The sequence below is a fragment of the Cyprinus carpio genome, chromosome A6 (genome assembly GCF_018340385.1).
Source record: "Cyprinus carpio isolate SPL01 chromosome A6, ASM1834038v1, whole genome shotgun sequence".
In the NCBI taxonomy this organism is placed as follows: Eukaryota; Metazoa; Chordata; class Actinopteri; order Cypriniformes; family Cyprinidae; genus Cyprinus; species Cyprinus carpio.
Genome location: NC_056577.1, coordinates 21,762,416 through 21,783,656, shown reverse-complemented (window position 1 = coordinate 21,783,656; position 21,241 = coordinate 21,762,416). Strand labels below are relative to the sequence as shown.

General features: G+C 37.0%; 1 protein-coding gene across 6 annotated transcripts in view; it reads right to left on the bottom strand.

Annotated features, from left to right (window-relative positions):
• The window catches only part of LOC109049272 (low-density lipoprotein receptor-related protein 8-like), a 154,511-nt gene extending 133,805 nt beyond the window's left edge, over positions 1-20,706 (bottom strand). For 4 of the 6 annotated variants that reach the window (XM_042758436.1, XM_042758439.1, XM_042758437.1 and 1 more), the window contains exons 1-2: positions 20,510-20,706; positions 19,594-19,713 (exon numbers count right to left, since the gene is read on the bottom strand). In XM_042758436.1, the coding sequence (XP_042614370.1) occupies positions 19,594-19,713; positions 20,510-20,576 (187 nt within the window). In that variant the 5' untranslated portion in view covers positions 20,577-20,706. Of the gene's footprint in view, positions 1-6,264; positions 6,387-9,093; positions 9,643-19,593; positions 19,714-20,509 lie in introns of those variants that run through there. The other 2 variants (XM_042758440.1, XM_042758438.1) reach the window with 2 other exon arrangements.
• Between the last annotated feature and the right edge of the window lie 535 nt (positions 20,707-21,241).

Here is a 21,241-nt window from a genome sequence, read left to right as displayed (position 1 = left end):
TAAATTGTTGATTTAGGTGCAATCTCAGTAGCCACAATATCCTTGCCTGTGAAGCCATTTTTATACGCAATGATGGCTGGACGCGTTTCTTTGCAGGTCACCATGGTTAACAATGGAAGAACAACAATGATTTCAAGCATCACCCTCCTTTTAACATGTCAAGTCTGCCATTCTAACCCAATCAGCCTGACATGATGATCTCCAGCCTTGTGCTCGTCAACATTCTCACCTGAGTTAACAAGATGATTACTGAAATGATCTCAGCAGGTCCTTTAATGACAGCAATGAAATGCAGTGGAAAGGTTTTTTTTGGGATTAAGGTAATTTTCATGGCAAAGAAGGACTATGCAATTCATCTGATCACTCTTCATAACATTCTGGAGTATATGCAAATTGCTATTACAAAAACAAAAAAAAAAACTAATACAAATTCCAAAATTAATATAACAATTAAAAACATTACCCATGACTGTATACAGGTAGATAGAACAACAGAATGAATGACAGACAGATGAAAATGACAGTGAACAATTGGTTGATCAAACAACAGACAGCAAGAAATAACAACAAAGAGAATGAAAGACAGAACAAACAAAGTAGCAAGCAATACAAAGATAGACAGACAGGCAGCAAAGAAATGACTTTGCCAATTTAAAACTAAACTCAAATCCTCAATGTCACACTGATCACATGCAGACACACAGTATAAATAAATTAACCTTAAAGACTTGGGACGTTCATTAACTCAGGATTCATTCAGCTGATGACATGGGGGCTGAGGAGACATAATAAGGCCGTTCGTGACACATCGATCCAGCAGAATGAGGCAAGGACGGCACAAAGGAGCCTCTGCAAGATTACAACGTAATGAGTGAGTGATCATACTGAGAGAGACAAAGAGGGAAGGAAAGTCAGACCAGGGAGGATAACAGGCGAGGTGGTTCAGGAGGTTGGCTGTTTGTCTTGTCTGGTTATGGTGACATGCATGGATGAGTCAAACACAATCTTCTAAGCGACAAAGCCACAGGTTCAGCCTCCGTTTTGTCTGGCAGTGTTCACACCTATATCTGCCAAGTACTGGAACGAGAGGGTGAGAGGATGAGTGAGTAGAGAGAGTATGAGTCTGAATGCAAACTGGACCACAGAGACCCATTGGAACTGATCTGGCAATAAGACTGACATTTATAGAGTTGGCAATGTGGGGAAAAACTTTTAGTGAGGCAAATTAAATCAAGACCCTGGTGAGCACAGGAGCCCCATGCAAATGTGGCAACCACACCTTCTGACAGTCCAGCACAAACAATGACAATTTAACAGCACAGCTCTACAAATGACTGTGATTTCGCAGTTTTCAAAACATGAATAAACAGTGATGACATTTTAAAATAAATAAAATAAAAATAATTCCTGTGACCCCGTGACAACTGGTTTGAAGAATGGATGGATGGATATAATATATAATATTAACTATATATAACTATATTAACTAGATATAAATAAAATATACATAAAATATAATATTAATAAATAGTGACACAGCTTGGTTAATATAATATAATTTTTAAGAAATAATAATAGAAGATTATGTTTATACTAAAGGTACCCCACCCCCCCAAAAAAATTGTGATACCAGGATAGTTATTGTATTTTTATACTGTAATTGTATTTTAAAAATATATATACAGACAGGACAAAAAAATGAGAATCAATCAAGTCACTGATCCATCAGTGTCAGTGGATGTCTATTAAATTGGAATGAAGACTAATCACTTGCATTCTCCTCCTTTATGAATAATTAAACCCTGGGCACCTACCCAGAGTCTTGTCCTTTAACTCGTCTACAGACTCCACCCAGAGCAGAAAACAGCAGCTAAATGATCGGCTAATACTCTCAATCATCCAAGAGAGACGAGACATAGGGTATAAATGGGTAATTGGCCACTAATCACTATGGAACCAGGATTACTAGGCATTACGTGTTGGACACAAGCCTTTGCTTAGTATGTGTGTTATGGATGTACACAGAAATCCACAAAGCCAAATACACCTGCATCACTATGATGACTATAAAGAATAGAACTACTGTTAAATAACTCTTGTTTTTTTTCTACTTTCCTAATGCTTACAGCCCTTGCTTGTGAAGGTAAAACAAATAGTATGAGCCTGAACAGTAATTCTATGCTACATTTCTCTGCTGTGGTCAGCGGTGCAGCACCTCTCAACTGAAAGCAGCAGGACATCAGGCCTGAGATGTATGAGTGCAACTCTACGCTTTCTAATCACACAGGATGCCAAACGCACATAATCACACTCTCTCTCTCTCTCTCTCTCTCTCTCTCTCTCTCTCTCTCTCACACACACACACACAAACACAAGTCTCTTGAGATGGGTAAATAGCTGATTAAACCAACTGTGTGCTGAATCGGAATGTTTCTGCCTCTTCTTCACAGTATGACAGATGGGCAAGTGAGGAAAGAAGGAAGAGGATATGATGTGGGCAGTGCATGAGAAAAAGTCTCAGTACAGCTTGCCAAAAACACACTATATCAGCCAATATCCCAATACAGTGTGCTTTCAGTATCTGAATTATGTTCCTTTTATTTAGTTTTGTTTCATTAAAAAAAAGAAAAAACTAAAGAAGGAGCCTAAATGGTTACAGTTAGCAGTCTTCATGTAAGCTCACTATCATTTATACTTACATTTATATTTATTCATTTTGCAGATACTTTTATCTTAATTGACTTAGGGATCTGAATAAAACAGCAGAATGGATGAACCCATGTGAGAAAACAATACAGGCAGTCCTACCAATGACAAATTAATAATAATAATAATAACAATAGCCTATAAATAATAATGACTCCAGTGACAGCAGTCAAGTAATGTTGATGAATAAGTATGCTATCAAACATAAACCAATCAATAAATAACACATATTGCATATAATCAACTGAAAGAAATAAAATACTTGTCTAGCTAACAACAACAACAAACTATTATTTTCAATTTAGGTAATGTTTCTGAATTAGTGAGATATCAAGATTAACATACATAATCAGTTATGAACATGTGTGATTGGAATGCCTATAATTTTAAATAATTAACTGAAAAGAAGTAAAATACTTGATGTTGGCTCCAACACACACACACACACAAACTTACAGCCAAGATAAATACTTACACACACACACATCAGAAATCAAACAGATGGAAAGACAGAAGGTACGGATGAGAGTAGGCTTTTCCATGTTCCAAGCATTTGCAAGTGGCTGTGCATGAGCAGACACACTCACACACACACACACACAAAGTACAGAAAAAAAAATAATAATTTCCTCTTGTCTGGTCCAGAGCTTCATACAAGCACATACACTAGGGAAATTCTTGAGTAATAAATGAGTGCTCGTTCTGCACCTAATTAGTTGACTAGTAAAACACTAATATTGCATATTGATTTTCCTTTGCAAGCTTTGCCTACCAAAGGCAACAATGAAAGGCTTTCCACGTTGATCTCTGAAATGAATTCATTGGACAGTGCTGTGGATCTGCGACATTGAGGTGATGGAAGGTGCAGTCACATGCAGCGATTTTTAATTTTTACTGACATATTTATTCTTGTTAGTCATGAATCCCACCAAGATGAGAACCTGCTTTTAATGTAGAAAGAAAATGTGATGCACTGCAAGGAATATCTCGGTTTACGCATGTAGCCACGGTTCCCTGAGAAGGAACGAGATGATGCATCCTCTAGCGAACACTATGGGGACTGCTGCCAGCAGGACTGATGTCTGAAACACATGTGAATCATTAAGTGCTACGGCCCTTTCAGACAAGATGCTGAATCAGCTGCACTGTGCTAGCTGCTGGGTTCAGCGTAGTCCTTCCGACACAAAGTGATTTGCGCTACGCTGTCCAGAGCAAAGTAGGCGGAGCCGCTCGGGTAATTGTCACAGAGCGCAGCAGCGAAAGTTTAACTATTCTGAACTTTGGCAATGGCGTGCGAACTAGCTCATCCAATTGTGCACTCCGGTGCACGTGTGCTTTGGTCAACACTGCAACAAACCATCCTCACGCGGCACAAGCCATTGACATGAAAGCAGAGACCCTCTTATACTTCCGGGCTCCTGCCTGTGACATCACGGGCTACATGGGCCAATAGGATTGGAGTTGTTTCACACATGCTTCAGACACCGGTCCTGCTGGCGGCAGTCCCCATAGTTTCCGATAGAGGACACAGTGCGAGTTCCCTAGAAGGGTAACTTGGTCACATATCAAACCAGTATCTGTGTCCCTGTGACCTTTGTGCTGTGCTGGCAGAGTGCATTCTCTCAACAGCAGGCACTTCTGCTAACAGACCACTTCTTTTTCAGAATAAGTACATGTGAAATAAAGAGTTTATGTATTTATTCATGCACTGTTTATTAGAAGCTAGATGTATGAGAGGCTGAAGCTTATTTTCTGTTAAGGGTAAACTTTTAAACGGTAGTGTAAGTTTTGTTTTTTTGTTTTTGTTTTTTTTCCAAAGAAGAAATGAATAAAGAAATTAACACTTTTATTCAGTAAGAATTAGGGATGTAGTAACGATTTCACGATTCAATTTTCTCACGTTTTTCTTTTTTTTTTGTACAAAATAAGATTAAAAGACATTATACAGTAAATGAAAAGGTGTTGTTTAATTAGGCTACTGCTGCACGTTTGTTTGTGAAATTGAAATATTACAAAACTATATAGAAATTTTAAACAAGTAGCCTAAGTTACACAAATAAAAGAAATCTCTTAATATGATGCAACTAAGGCTTTGTCTGTGCTCTTTCTATTTAAAACAGAGGCAACCACTGGATTTTAATCATGATCCAAACAAAGGTGCAGCATACATGCAACATGAGTAGATTTTAATCTAAATTAGACTGTATAATTTCATCAAAGAATCAAAAACAGAATGGTCTGACTTTAGTTTTGTGAAACTATACTACATAAAACATATCTGAACGAAATGGCAGACGAGCTGAATGAGATGCAGATTCACTCTCTGACAGCAGGTGGTGCTTATGAACAGCAAGGATACAGTGTTTCCTGGGTTACTGCTGTAAACAAAGCAAAGCTGTGCTTATAAACACTACTTTAATATGCATCGTTCAGAGGGAAGATGAAAAGAAAATACCACGTAAACTTTTCTAAGGTTAGTCATTTCCACTCAGAGATACAGTAGGTTCAATGCTGTTCTTTTAAACTTCCTCCTGATCAAACCTTGAAAAAATGTATTACGGTTCCCACAAAAATATTAAGCAGCAACATGAGCATATTAGAATGATTACTGAAGGATCATGTGACACTGAAGACTGGAGTAATGGCTGCTGAAAATTCAGCTTTGTCATCACAGGAATAAATTACAAATTTAAGATATATTAAAATACTAGATAACACATCATTCAAATTGTTATAATATTTCACAATATTACAGTTTTTTTTTTTTTTATCCAATAAATACAGCCTTGGCGAGCATAAGAGATTTATTTCAAATCACTTAAAAAAAATAATAATAATCTTACCGGCCCCAAACTTGAATGGTAATGTATGCATCATATTTGTTATTTATAAAATATTTTAATTGACAGTTTCAATGACACGTTTAAAAGCTGTTGGAATAATCAAGAAAAAAAAAAACTAATTTGTGCACACTATTGTTTCTAGTACTCAAATCCTATCTTTTCCTCTGTTTTGATTGGCTAAAGCTTGCAGTGTTTGGCAGGTGGATAGTGGCATGGGGAGAGTGTATCTGGGTCACTAGAAGCCATGCATCCCAAGTCTGCCACCAGCAAAGAGAAAAGAGTTCCTTTTCTTTTTCCCTCTCTTTCTTTAATCTGTCGTTTTTTTCTCACACACTCCCTTTCTTGACGGGAGCATCGGAATGTTGGCCCCTTACCCTCAGAATGCAGCGTAAGCTGTTACCAAAGAACGAGACAGACGTGCACGGCAGGTGGAGTGAGAGGAAGTGATGAAGAGAGAGAAAAAGAAGAAAAATTCATGGAGGAAACAGGCTGGAAAAACACATTAGGGTAACCAAGAAGAGAGAGATCTTCTTCTGCTTGTCACTTTCTTTCACGATTCTCTCTTCACATCCCTCTCCTTTCATCTCTGCCTGTAGCAGTGTGTTATGTTGATGCGTGAGTATGCATCATACAGGCCCTGAGAGCTCTCTACATTTAAAATAGCTCTGGCTGGAAAACATGAACATACTTAAAACATTCTCCTTTAAAAACGCACCTGCACCTCCCACGAGCGGCCCTGATGTATTTCCACTCTCAACCCTCCTCCTGCACATTTGCTCCTTCTCACTCTCTGTTCTTTTTTCAGTCCCTCTCATTTCTTTAAAGCCACTGATTTGTCTGTGGGAAAATGACTATGATGAGCGAAAGACAGAAAGTACAGACAAAAGGAGTAAGCACAAAATATCACTGTATTATTCATCCTTTGAATATTGACACTGCTATCTAGCAAAGTGAATCAAATTATTTTCACATTACTCCTCCATTTAAGACTCCTGTTTTAACAACCTCTCAAATCTCTTCCTCGGTCCATCTATCCCCAGTGAGGTGTGTCTCACAGGGCTTATCAACATTGAGTTTACAGCGTAAATATAGTGTTACAGTAGACAAACACACACCCGACATACAGCACACACTCTAACAAAGAAGCACATAATTGCTGATTTGTATTAGAAGAAAAAAAACATGCTATTTTTATATTTACCTAGAATTCCTTTATTTAGATGGAATTTATTGCACAGTATTTACAGTTATTTTAAATAATTGCAGGTGATTGCATAATGAGTTTCAAAAGGCCTACTGACAGAAATTTGTAGATAAAGCAACTAAATGTCTTTTTTTTGGTGATCAGAGGCGAAATGAGCAACAGAAACTGCTGAGCTGAGTTAAGATATATGCAAATGCACAGCAATAATTCAAGAGACAGCAACTGCTAGTGTGATACAGCAATGTAGCACAGTTTATGTACTGCATTATGTAGTTGTATACTTCAGCTGAGAAGGAATAGCATCAAACAGTGCAGTGATTTATAGCAATTAAATGGTATCTTGACTGAACTGAAAGGCTCTGCATAGGCAGGAACTCTTGGGATGGTCCCTAACATGCAACACAAATAATGCCACTATTATCACCACAGCCGAAACCCTTTAGCTACTAGCTCAGTATGGGGAAGAGTTGAGTTTACACATGGCAGGTGGTCTGAGATAATGAACAGGACATTCAGTCTGCCATGCTTTGTGTCAGTCTATATGTGACAGTCTCAATCACAGCCCTTACAGACTGACTTTCCACAGTCTGTAATCAATGATGTGTTGAAGCAGTGCTGTGAAATAAAGGGCTCTCTGGGTTTATGTCCAGAAGGTCACTGCCTTTAAGAATGCCACTGAGAACAATTGAGAAGTTGTTAACCGAATCGTATTCTTCACTTAAAAGGCCGCTCACTAATTTACTTTGTCTCACGGCTACTGCCGCTGATGTGCTTTGTCTCGCTCTCGAACACTTTAGGCTTTTCTTCTCTCTGAAGATTTGACTCACTCGGTTGTTAAATCACACGGCACACACACAAATGAATCACACACAAATGCACAAGCCCCTGCCTCCTGTACCCAATGGCACATTTTGACACTTTAATATGTCAGAAGAAGGAGCCATACCTGACCTGCGACCATGATTTCTCACAAAGCAAATTCATTCAAACTCTCGTGTCCTGAAAAAATGCTATTCCCACAATTCTTAGCCTTCCTCTCTCTCACTATTTTTCCAAATGTCCTGAAAAAAATGATTACAAAAAGTAATCATGTGATCTGACAGTTCTTTTAACCAAAACATTGTTCCAATGTCCAAAAACGTACCTTCTGCAACAATTTAATGATTTGAATGTTGAATGTCAGCTGATCAGCAGTGGCACTTGTGAACTAGATTATCATTTACCATCTTTATAACCATCACTCATTCCAGTGTTTCACTGACATCCTATTTGCTTTGACGCATGAAAATAAATGCTTACGTTCACTTAAACACACATTCAGCCGTCCCAGTGTTTACCATCTGGGTGGAGATAGTAAACAAGATCAATCTCATTAGAAAAGCATTGACGGCAGAGACAGCAGAGCTGCCATCATGAGTATGGCTTCTCCGGTTAGTAATTCAGTAAGTGGTTTGTAAGCCCCTGCATTAATTTAATTCAATTAGGCAATTTTGTCTCTTGGTATCTCTGCTCCTGTTTTGCAGGGAGAAAGGATTACCCATCAACCATTGCTTTGGCTCCGCTGCATCTCTTTATGATGCGGAAGCCACTGATCCATGACTAAAACAACTGTATTGAGCAGTAGGTCAATACTACAATAAATCTGAGTGAAACATCTGGTTAAAGTATCTACGGGAATATGTGTTGAGCTATTCAGCGATACTTTGCAGCTTTGCTTTTTGCACTTGCTACTCTCAAAATATGACTTCATACTGTGCAAGTGCAATTTTGTTTGTTGTTACTGCTGTGTTATGACTGCTACATTATGATGTAACTTTATACCTTGCGATGCATTTACATTTACATTTATGCATTTAGCAGACGCTTTTTTCCAAAGCGACTTACAGTGCATTCAGGCTAACATTTTTTACCTAAAATTTGTTCCCTGGGAATCGAACCAACAACCTTTTGCGATGCTAACACAATGCTCTACCACTGAGCCACAGGAGCACAGATGCAAATTCATATTGTGCATAACAGTTACTTTGTTTCATGTAATAATTGCTTCATATCTCATAACATGACTAAATCTTGTGATGTGACTTTATATCCCACAACTGCAACTTTTTGTCTGCTACTTTGTATCCCATGTGACTTTCTATCTCGCAACTGCAACTTTATTTCTCATAACTGTGACTTAGCTCTCACAGTGTGCCTTTATTTCTCATTTAAATCTCACTTCCCACAATTACCCATTATTTTCCACTCCTCTGTATAAATTGGGTTTCATCCAATCCAGCCCAATAACTTCCCAATTACACATACAAATTGAAAGTCCATGACACCGAATCAAGATTTTACCTCGTTTGCGCCAATTTGCAGCCAGTTTCATCTGTCATTTGCTTCATCACCCTCCAAACCAGTACAAAATTCACTGGGGAACGAAGTGAAACAGTCTGGATGATAAACCTGCAATTATAGACTCCTCTGCTGGACAGATGAAAGAGAATCTTTTAGAAGGGTAGTTAAGCTCATTTTCTGAAATAAGTGTTACTTTGCAAAGAAGACAGAGCAGACGTTTGGCACATTTCTGCAGAGAGACGAAGGCCTTGCCTCTGTCCATTCCATTTGCTTTCCAAACACCATCCTTGCTCTCTTTTCATGCCCTAAGCTTCAAGCTCTTTTCTTTTGCTCGCTCCCGTTTCTGAAACTACAAAGTAAGCTGCTGAGATATTTGTGAAAATGATATAAAGTATAGCAGGTGAGTATAACTGTCAAAAGGGCAATACAAGTTCTAGGGAAAGTTACCAGCAACTTACAAATCAAGAAAGAACAGAAACACAGGTCCTTACAAAATTCATTCTTAAACATTTCAGTAACTGACAGGAAGATATTGTGCAATGGTTAATATTTATGAGTGCCAGAGGAAGTAAAAGTGAAAATAATTAATCAGGGTAATGGAGATGAATGTTAATTACAGCAGAATCTCTTGCTCAAGTTCATATCTCTGCCAAACGGAAGAACAAAAATGTAAATGGTGAATAAAATGACAATTAGTCAAGACCTCAGCATGTAACCATCTCTGTTAACATTCACATCACTGCAGGGTCTGAAATACAGTAAGTGCTCTAAGATTAGTTTATATGCTCCGGTATGCAGCATATGCTACACTGAGGAAAAGACAAACACTTAATATCACCGCCTGCTTTTATTTGTTAATATTAGGGGTGTCAATTTAGCAATTTCTTACAGAAATTAACAGAGAGAGAGAGAGAGAGAGAGAGAAAGAGAGAGAAAGAAAGAGAGAGAGTAAATACAGCTGGATAAAAAGCTGTCCATCTTCATTTCAGGCTTCAAAGCAAATAATTTGATTATTCTGATTCTTTCTATACCCACCGTATATGTCAGGGGTCACCAAACTCAGTCCTGGAGGGCCGGTGTTCTGTAGAGTTTCGTTCCAACCCAAATCAAACACACGTGAACCAGCTAATCAAGGTCTTACAAGGTATACTTGAAACTTACAGGCAGGTGTGTTGAGGAAAGTTGGAAGTAAAAACTCAGCAAAACACCGGGTAGTTTTATATATATATATATATATATATATATATATATATATATATATATATATATATATATATATATATATATATTATATGAATGATATATTGATACACTGCCCGTCCAAAAAAAAAGTCTCACACTCTAATATTTCGTTGGACTGACTTTAGGTTTTTTTTTTTTTTATTTGCCGCATTTTAAAAAAAAGTGGTGCGAGACCGAAAAACAGCAACACATAACATGAAATGTGTTGCATTTGCAGGCTTTTCTCAGCAAAAATAGATATTTGTGATTCATTGATGCACTAATTCATTGAAATTAATTTGATGAATTAACAGGCATATCATGTAATTAATTCTTTAAAAAAAAGGTTTAATCAATTGACAGACATGGTTTGTTCTCTAAACTTTAAACCCACCTAGCAGCCTGAAGCAGTGCAGCCTACATTACTGACTTTATGTAGCTGTGAAGTTTGTTTTGCAGTCATGCTTAGAGGTCCGGCTGGAGTGGACAGACCTGCTCTGCACTCATTAAAGCAGCTAAGCACCACCTGGGCTCTGCTCTCAAAGCTCACTAGACTGGACATGCAATTAAAGTGTTAATTTTTACCTTCATGTTGTTCCAATCCTGTATGTGTTATTTTGCAGAATGTCTGAGCTGTTTTTTTCCATACTGAATGGGAAATGGGGGAAATTGCTAAATAAAAATATTATACTATTATTATCTTTTATTTAATATTGTTTTCGGTTTTTTGGACAATATTTAACGTATCCTGACATGATCAGAGGAACCATCACTAATATGCACCAATATATTAAAAAACAGTCCTGTTTATTGTTATATTACATTATGGTTATATTTAAAACACACACACACACACACACACACACACACACACACACACACACACACACACGCACACTTATACATTCCACACAATTATACTAATACATTTTAACATGTTAAAAATTTCACACTGACAGAAGTTGATTAAGTTGAAAGTCTAAAGGTTGAGTCTACAAGTCTACAGGAAAATTGAGTTTTCAGAAAACTAAATGGCCAAATAAAAAGTGCATTAAAATCACTGCAATATTCACTGTTGCTTAAGTTTTTTTTTCCACCATTGTGAATAAAATCATCAAAAATTTACTATGAACATTCAATGTAATCGCTCAGCTCTACTTATGCTGTTTGAAATCCTTCTGTAAAATCGGTTCCTGGTCAAACTGTAGCAGGATGCTTAGCTTAAGAATCTTAAGAAAATAACTTTGCGGTTTAATCTGATCAACAACTATGTAAGTCTTTCACTTCGCTTTTGAAAGCATATTCCACCATAAAAAAATAAATTCACCCGCACTTTGTGGGTACATTATTCAAAACTAAACAGAAAACGTAACACAGTATAAACAGTGTTAAGCATGCAAACACACACACAAAAAACACCCTCCAAATAAGCATTATTACTGGTGTGCCCTGTGCCGGAGACTTGGGGCCTCACACTAATCTTGCATGGAGACAGGCCTATTGGGGAAGTGTCAGGGTGCTTGCAAACAGAAGGAACGCTTACACGGGCATGAAAATAAAGAAAAGGCGGAAAGGAGGTGATGGGTCCCACAGACCAACTGGCAAGAAGAGTGAGAGAGAGAGAGTGAGAGAGAGAGAGAGGGAGAGAGAGGTGGGAAGAATAGGAAGCATTGAGCACAGACTCCTGGAAGTGCTGGCAAGTCAAGGAGATAAAGAGACATTGAGGAACTACTGAGGGCTTTGAAAATGGAACGATGGGTAAAGAGAGAAAGATACAGGAGGAGAAAAAAAAAGGGCGAAGAGACTTTGAACAGTCTTATATTAAAATAAAGCTAGTTATATAAAACAACCAACACTGTGAATACTGCAAAGTTTTTATGTATTTTATATTTGCCCAAGTTTCTCTTAGACTGTTTTGTGAATCAATTTGTGAATTGATTAAAATCTGATCCAATGATTTGTGTGACATTTTCATACAGTATATTAAAATGTTTTGAAAAAGTATATTATGTCTATGTGTGCATAAATATTGCAAAATGATGTTATATATATATGTTTATAAGTGAAACTGATTAAATAAATATTGTTTAGTAAACAAATAAATTATCCTACAGCAAAATCTTCCTTTACACAATAGTTATTTCATTGATTATAAGATTCTATGTTAGTCATATCACATTAAATTATAATATTTTAATTTAACATTTTAATTATTTAAAAAGTAGCAATAAAAACGTTTTGTTTTATTTACAAAAAAAGAATAAAAACATCAACATCTTCCTTTTCCTCAGTTCACTACAATCCCTTTTCACTTTCATCATGACTTTCTCAGTTCACCATCTTATCTCCTTTAAACCACTGCAACTTTTGCCACATTTTCTGACCAGGTGGTCGGTGTGTGAGAAAGCTGAATTGCTCCCCTACGACTGAATGACAATCAGGAAACACCATTAAAGAAGATTCCACGCTGTGCCACACAAGGCAGAATAAAACATGCATGCACACAAACAAACAAATCTCACCGAGTGACAGAAATCTACACACAGCTAGTGAAAATTGCAACATCCTCGTAAAACTCAAATCACTGACAGAAACAAATAGCGGTACACCATATATTAGTACCATATTGGTTATCAGTCGATATTAACCTATTTTTACATTTAAATTATCTCACTTAAAGTAAATCTTTATTACTTAACATTGTTTATACTATAATGTTGTAATGCCTAAATTCACTTGTAGCATTTAAAAAGACTGATTTTAATTTTTAGGCATGTCATAACATGAAAATAATTAGGAGAGTGCCATAAAATATACCAACTCTCCATGTCGTAAATACAACTGTGGAAGTCATTTAACATCCTCATCTCAACGGAGTATCATAGCTACTTAGAGCAGATATCATTCCCTGCTGCACTGCTGTGATTTAGGACACTTTTCAGCTCGATTTCCACAGCTGACACAGTACAGGAAACACTAAGGAGAAAACTCTGGCCAAGTTGTAGAAGAATAATAAATCTCTGAAGCTGTGTGACACAAAACCACACACACAAACACTGAGAACGGCTTACACACATTGGGAGAACGTCAGTCACTGCGCAGATGGGTATTAGCCAAATGATTTATTCATGAATAACAGGTATTGAAATATTCTTTGGATTCCATTACAGGCCAAAATTGGAAAAGTGACAAGCGAGCGAGAGCATGAATAACAGAAATGTAAATAAAGCCGAGTCATGGTGAAATATTCTACTAATCTTGGCAGGAATTAGATGGTCTTAAGTATGCTGTCAGACACACGGACCGATCAAACAGGACCTGGGATTTTGGGAGTTTGTAGCACCATGACAAATAATATATACATAATATACACACACTCATTATATGTGAAAAAAAATAAAGACTGAATGCTTTCTGTTGTGTTGCCACTATTCGCTAAAACACACAGAGCACAACATGCTGTCCACTTCACAAACAATTTGCCAATTGATTCAAATGATTCATTAAAAAGAACCATTTCAATTGAGCAAATCAGTCTGAAAAGAACACTGAGGTCAACAGACTGAATTGGGCAGACAATTCTTCATAGAATAATTTTAGATTATTCACTCGTCACTAATTTAAGAACTGTCATGTTATGTGTGTTAAAAAATGGCAATTTATCATTCTAGGAACATACTGACCATTCACTAAGCTCCACTTTCCCTGGTTAACTGTTGCTTGATCACACTCAGGTTTCTATGTTATCTTAAGACAAATGTGCTAAAAAAAAAAGGGTAAAATGGAAAGGATATCATTAATATATGGGCAGTGACATTGCAAAGCATTTTTATCTGACGTAATGTGATTGAAACTGTAAAGGAAACGCTTATCACATTGCCTGAAAAGAAAAAAGCCTTACAAGTGATAACATGAGTGAACAGAACTGTTCCCAACGTTTCTACAATGCATTCACAGTGGTACTGGGAACTCTGTATTTATTATCAGCACTACAATGACCTGAATGAATGTTTAAATACATTATGTTATATGTTTATTTGAGAATGTGTGCTGACAATAGTTTGATCCACAGCATTAATCTCAAGATCTATTTGTAACAATAGGCATTTTTCCATAAAATGGGGTTTAAAATGATCCAAACGCACAGCTACATACAGTTACATTAGGAAAGAGCTAAAGCTTGTCTGAGAAAAGTGGCAGACAGCAGCAGCTGCTAAGGTTGATCACTAACATTCGGGGGACAGGCTCAGTCTTTCAAAACTATTAAACTGTTCTAACTCAGATTTTTGGGAAAATGTTCAAAATTTGTAATTTGTAAGAATTATCGTGATGAACAAAACTTGCAGAAATTAACATTTTGTTGGTCACTTAGTTTATTTCCTGCAATAATCCCTATTGGGTTTTTTTCACCAGGGTGATGCTAACTAGTGGGTTGTCCTACAAAAATCTGTCATCACTGCAGCACCCTATTCAGTGCCACCCACTGCAAAACCAAAATCCAAAATAAGAACCATGTGTGAGAAGCAGCAATTCTATACTCTTTCTACATCCTCTCTTCGTTTCTACCAGCCTGCCAAACGAATCACTGGCCTGTGGCTGATTGTATCGCACACCTTGATGAGCAGAAACCACCTGAAACATATCAACCACAAGAATACAATGTGGAAAAAAAAAAAAACAGATAAATGAAACAAAAAGCGTGTTATTACCACTTCAGCTGCCCTTCACCAACAGCTACGGAGTGTGCTGGAGGCAGTGTCTTTGTTCACCTCTCCCTTTATTCGGTTTCTGTCTCCCCTTATGTGTCTGTCACATTCCCCACCCCCACTCACCCAAGATTTCATATCAGTAAGTAGCTGATGAAACTCACCCAAAAAGCTTATCCACAGTATCCACAATATGCAGGCGGAAACACGTACGTCACCTCTCTTTGTTTCCATCTCTCTCGCTCACCTCGGCTCTATTACACTTCCTTAATTAATACATTTTCACAATATATCAGCATTACAGAGGAAATATATATATATATATATATATATATATATATATATATATAGATATATATAATATATATGTGTGTGTGTGTGTGTGTGTGTGTGAGTGTGAGTGAGTGAGTGAGTGAGTGAGTGAGTGAGTGAGTGTTGAAAGCGTGACAGTTTTTCAGAGGACACAGACTGAAAGCTTCATGCTAATGAATGTTCGCACATTCAAAGAAGACAACATCAATTGGACAGAAGTGCTACTTGGGTAAAAAAAAAACAGAGTCTGTTTTAGTATTTTGAAGAGTTTGTGTTTTTGCACAAGCAGGACCTTCTTTCCCTTGAACTCTCTATTACACACACACACACACACACACACTCCGCACGTGGAGAGACACCAATTGGATTTATAGTATGCACATGGACAGTTCATGTTCACGTGGGTCTTTGTTTCACAATAACTTCACTCCCACCATCACAAACACATGCTCAGCCTCTCAAATGCACTAATGCATGTTTTCTGATCATATTAACTGAACAACCAAAGCCCTTGGGCAATAACAAAAGCCAGCAATAATTTTCACAGCAGTAACTGGTTCCCACACATGCTTACAACTCACCTTAATATGCAACATATGCTTTACAATTTAAAACAAAAAAAGTCACTCAAGATTTCTCTGCCAGTGCAATTTGGAAGAGCATTGTGACATTGTTCACTAGAGAAGGCCACCTAAGAATGAAAATTCATTCATTCTCACTCATGACTTGCTTTTTCTTTTGTTTGTGGGACAAATTTACAAAGAGTATACTTAGAACTTGGCTCTCAGGGTCCAAAATGACAAAATGGTAGAAATGGTCTATTTGACAAATTTGCTATAAATCGTTATTCACTTAAAATCTTAATATCTGCACTATTGGTGCATTTGAGAGTTCATGAGAAAAGTACAAGTAGCACTCACCAATTTGAGAATGAATCATTCTGATCTTTTGAATAAAAAATAAATTAAAAAAAAGAACGTCTGAAGGATTCATTCAGGAATTTAGCTGATCCAGTGTGCAACAGTTAACAGCCCACAGACACAAACTGTCTGGTTAGCTTTCAGAGATATCATATGGCTTCAAAAAACTTTTATGATATTTTATTATGAATTTATGACACTTTTTATGATGCTTTTGCATCTGTTTGGAAGCCTGAAGTCTTCAGTAATCATTCATTGTAACTGCGTGAAGATTTCTCAGTCTGTTTTCGAATGAAAGAAAGTCATGAAATGACATGAGAGTGAGTAAACACTGACCAAATGACCAAATGTTTGTTTAATGCGGTAATGCAAGAAGTATAAATTGCTGATCCTGTTTGAAAACACATATCCTAAAAACTTGTAGTTTGCTTCCTTTTTCCCAGAAATGACCAATTCATCAGAAAAGGAACATAACAGTAAAAATATAAAAAAGGTGCAATAAAAGAAAATCAAAGTGATACAAAGTGTGCAGCACAGTGATATCTTCACTGCAATTGCACAGGTCAGAACATAGAGAATCACTCAGTATGACAGCATGAATGTACACATGATAAAAATATTGATTTTTTGCTAAAACTCTCCTTTCTTCCTGTTAACAGGCACTTTTGTTTCATTTTTATCAGACATGATAAAACCTGCATTTATAGTTAACATTTATATTACCATATAAGGAAGACTTCCTGCCTCTAAGTAAACATATGTGATCCTCCTCACAAGGTGCTGCAATACCTGGAGAGCAGTACCAGTAAATGATTATACTAGAAGCAGTGTTTGCTCTCTCATTTGGCTCCGCTTCACTCTGTGTGTACTATGTGTGTGTGCATTGTATAAAAAAGAAGTGCATTTATAATACAAGAGCTCAGTCTAATAGCTGCACATAATACATAACCCTTCTAACACGGACCAGATTTGTTAGTTGTAACCTTGCACAGTCATTTAATATAAAAACGAGATATTATTTCTACAGGCATCTCTCATGTCTCTGAAACACCCCATGCCTGTGATACAGGAGGTTAGGTTCATTATCTCAACAGATTCGACGGGATACCTGATTATGTCTCTGACCAGTGACCTCGTATGATATGCCCTCTTTGACTTCTTTTTAAGAGACTGAGAGAAAAATAAATGATTTTGTGTATTTGTGTATGTGCAAGTGAGATGGCGCCTCATTATATTTGAGGTAAAGGTATGTGAAACATGGGTTATTGAAAAACAGCCATGGAATCTGTTGTGATGTCTGAGAGTGGCAACTCCAACATAATACGTGCATCTGAGCCAAAAAGAAAAAAAAAGGAGGAAAATAGCTCTGTCCCCTTCTGTCAGTTTATTTTAGTGATAATGTCTTTCTTCAAAGAAAATAAAGTCACTGTGAAACAATATATACAATAAGGAATGGTAACAAGAAAAAAACACCCAAGTCAACACTATTCAGAATCTTTTTCTCTCTCTCTCTCTTTAAAATAACAAACTCCAAAATTACATATCTTTGGCACATTTCTGCTTCACAAAACATCTACTGAACAGAATACACTACCGTTCAAAAGCTTGGGGTCAAAAAAAAAAAAAAAAATCTTTTATTCAGCAAAGATGCATTAAATTGATCAAAAGTGACAACAAAGGCATTTATAATGTTACAAAAGAATGATTTCTAAAGGAAAGTGTGCCATTGAAGACTGGAGAAATAGCTGCTGAAAATTCAGCTTTGCCATCAAAGGGATAAATTATGTTTTAAAATAAATTAAAACAGAAAACTGTTCTTTTTGATTGTAATAATATTTCAGAATAATACTAGAATATATTTCTTTAATTATATAAATGCAGCATTGATAAGCGTAAGAGGTTTCTTTTAAAGTTATTTAAAACACAAAACTTTTGAAAAGTAGTGCACAAGCAAATTATAAAACAATCTTTCTTTTTTAAACTGCTAAACACACTTCACAGTTTAGGATTTTTGTTGAGTTACCGCTGTTTTGAAAAGTATTATCACATTTCATAAACGCTGATTTGTGCTGTAACAATAAACGTCCATGTGACGTTCATCTAAGACTGAAGGCCATCCTGACACACGTAAATAGCCACTAAGCCAGTCTCTACCGAAGACCACACTTCATCTTCAGACACAAAGCTCTGTGATTAGAATTTGGTACTGAAAAAAAGGGACACAGAAAGAGAGGGAGAGGGAGCAGTATGTGTCGTGAAGTGTTGCTATTACCGTCTCCATGGGTAACTAAAGAGGAATCCTGCCAATTCTGTGAGTAGGTTGTGTCTGGGAGGGGAGTGCAAAGCACAATCCTTAAGGTTATTCTAATTCAATGTCTGTCCAAGTCCGCAGGAAAACATCCAGAGGAGAGAGAGGAGCATTTAGCCAACTGACAGCCCAAGAGAGTGCTTCTACCTGGGGAGAAACCCCACAGATACCCTGCCTGCTGGAGATACCATGTGTAATTGGGGACCTTAGCATGAATCCATTTAAACAAGCAAAACCGACTCCAAGAAAACACCAGGTGCATGCAACAAAAACCTGAACCTGGGGGAATGAAAGTTGGCAATGACACAGAAGATTCTGAGCGTAATAATTGTTTTATTTATTTTTGTCAAATCAAACTGGAACAAATTAAAATAACTTAAGTCGGATCAGGTGGTTTCATATTGATCAATATGAGCGATTGTTACTTTATAGCATGACCGTATGTAACTTCAAGACTTTTAATTCCATCAGTTTTGAAAGTAAAAAACATTCTCTCCACTGTGTCTCCACTTTACCATATTAATCAACTAACCATGATAATTACTGCATTGCAGTTAATACTGTGACCAATACTTCGGGATAATTACATTTTGTACCAGTTGCGCCTTCCCCCCCCCCCTTGCTGTAGCCTACATCTCAATTAAGTCTTTTGACTAGCTGATTATGATTTTTTATGTTTGTCTTTCATTAGCAGGTACTGAAAAAAATCATTCCTGACTGTCAACCTTCCTGCAAAGTCCTACTTCCATTTACAGCTTATAACTGGATGTCTGTCTAATAATATGCTCAAAATATGCCCACTTAAAATGCCATGCAAACTCAGAGCACGATCACACTCACCCTTTAAATGACAATGTCCATTTTATACATGTGACTTTAATTACAATGATAATGTGTGATTACAAGCAGCTTTGCAAAAGATAAACATTAAGTGCATAGTCCAATACATGATACTTCACAATATATGAAAATGGGAAGTAAATCCAGCATGGCTACATAAGTCATCTGTTAAAAAGAGGTTCAGATTACTCACTGCAATCCTCCTCATCGCTGTTGTCTGAGCAATCATCATCATCATCACATCTCCATGGAGTCGGGATACACCTGCCATTCCTGCATTGAAACTGACCGCTTTCACAGTCCGGGTTTTTTCCTGTCATACAAGATGTTTTGGTTAAATGCAGTGTCCAAATTTTGGGAGGATCAAACTTTTAAACCAAAACCAAATCTTCAATATTTGGTTACTTTTAACCTAACATCCCCAAAGGATGTCAAAGCAAAGTGTTTGGTGACTTACAAAGCACAATATTACATATAATTTTATTTTAGATTCACATATTGTACATCAATAAAAGCTGTTGAAATCTTAAAAAACTTAAACCTTCAAAGAGGTTTGAAAATAAGGGTCATGTAAAGACATTCTAAAAACATTTGAGCACATTCTTAGCAATTGTTGACAGTTTTACAAGTCACTGCGTACATAGTTTTGTTAACATCTATTTTTGTTAACTATCACAGTAAAATCGAATTGCACGTGTGCAATGACAGGTTGTAGAATGATGTCACAAACTATAACTGTTGTCTATGAGAAATTTCACATATACCCAAACAATTAATGATCTGAATGATGCACAAGACACATTCAGTAAGAGTAAAGTTGCGCTATTGCATATGTGCATACTTTCAGTTGTGTACTACTATCGTAGACCTTGAATAACAAATTACTGTAATTACATTAAAAATCGGTTTCTTATTGTAAACCCCGCAATGAAAACGGCAAGGCAAGAACAACATGTACTTGATCAGATTGCAATTCTTTACAATACAAGCTGCCTAAAGAGATTTACATGACATACGCTCTATTAATGTCTCGTCAATGAAAGCAAACGCACGTTTCTTACAGCATCATTTACATAACAGCGGAAAGACAGCGTAAAACAGACACTTACCGTTTACCAGCAGAAACCCCACGAGTATCATATGTAAAAGCAGCAGTTTCCCTATAGCCGTCCACATCTTCACAAATCAAGGTGTTGTTGTGCTCATACGAAATATAAAAAGGCCGTGCAATACAGTCTGTGCCTCCTTTCTCCGTGCAGCCTGCGCTCTGACTCGCCACAAGCTCCACTCTGCTTTCGATACCAGTTTGAATTGATGACGCCAACTATGTTGGGCGGGGCCATGTCTGATGACTTGTATGTATGGGCGGAGTCAAAGTTGAAAGATACTCCTTAAAGGGGTCATATGATGCGATTTAAATTTTTCCTTTCTCCTTGGAGTGTTACAAGCTCTTGGTGCATAAAGAAGATCTGTAAAGTTGCAAAGAGTAAAGTTTCAAATCCCAAGAGATATTCTTTATAAAAGTTAAGAGTCAACATGTCTACATCATGATATGGGAAGATTTGCATAACGAAATGTTCATGCAAAGAAAGAAGACTAACTTTTATTCTCACTGTTGCTGCCACCGCCGCTGCCATGTTGTGGAGACACTGTGTTTCCTTGTGAAAGCGAAACTACTTTGTTTGGTCTTCCAAAAGAGGATACAACTAGAAATCAGTGGTTAAGTTGTATTTACAAAACTGTTCCAGAACAGTTCAACCCAAATATTCAGATGTGTGCAGTGCATTTTATGGAGGACTGTTTCCTGATTCTGGGAGAGAAGACTATAATGCTGGCTGTTC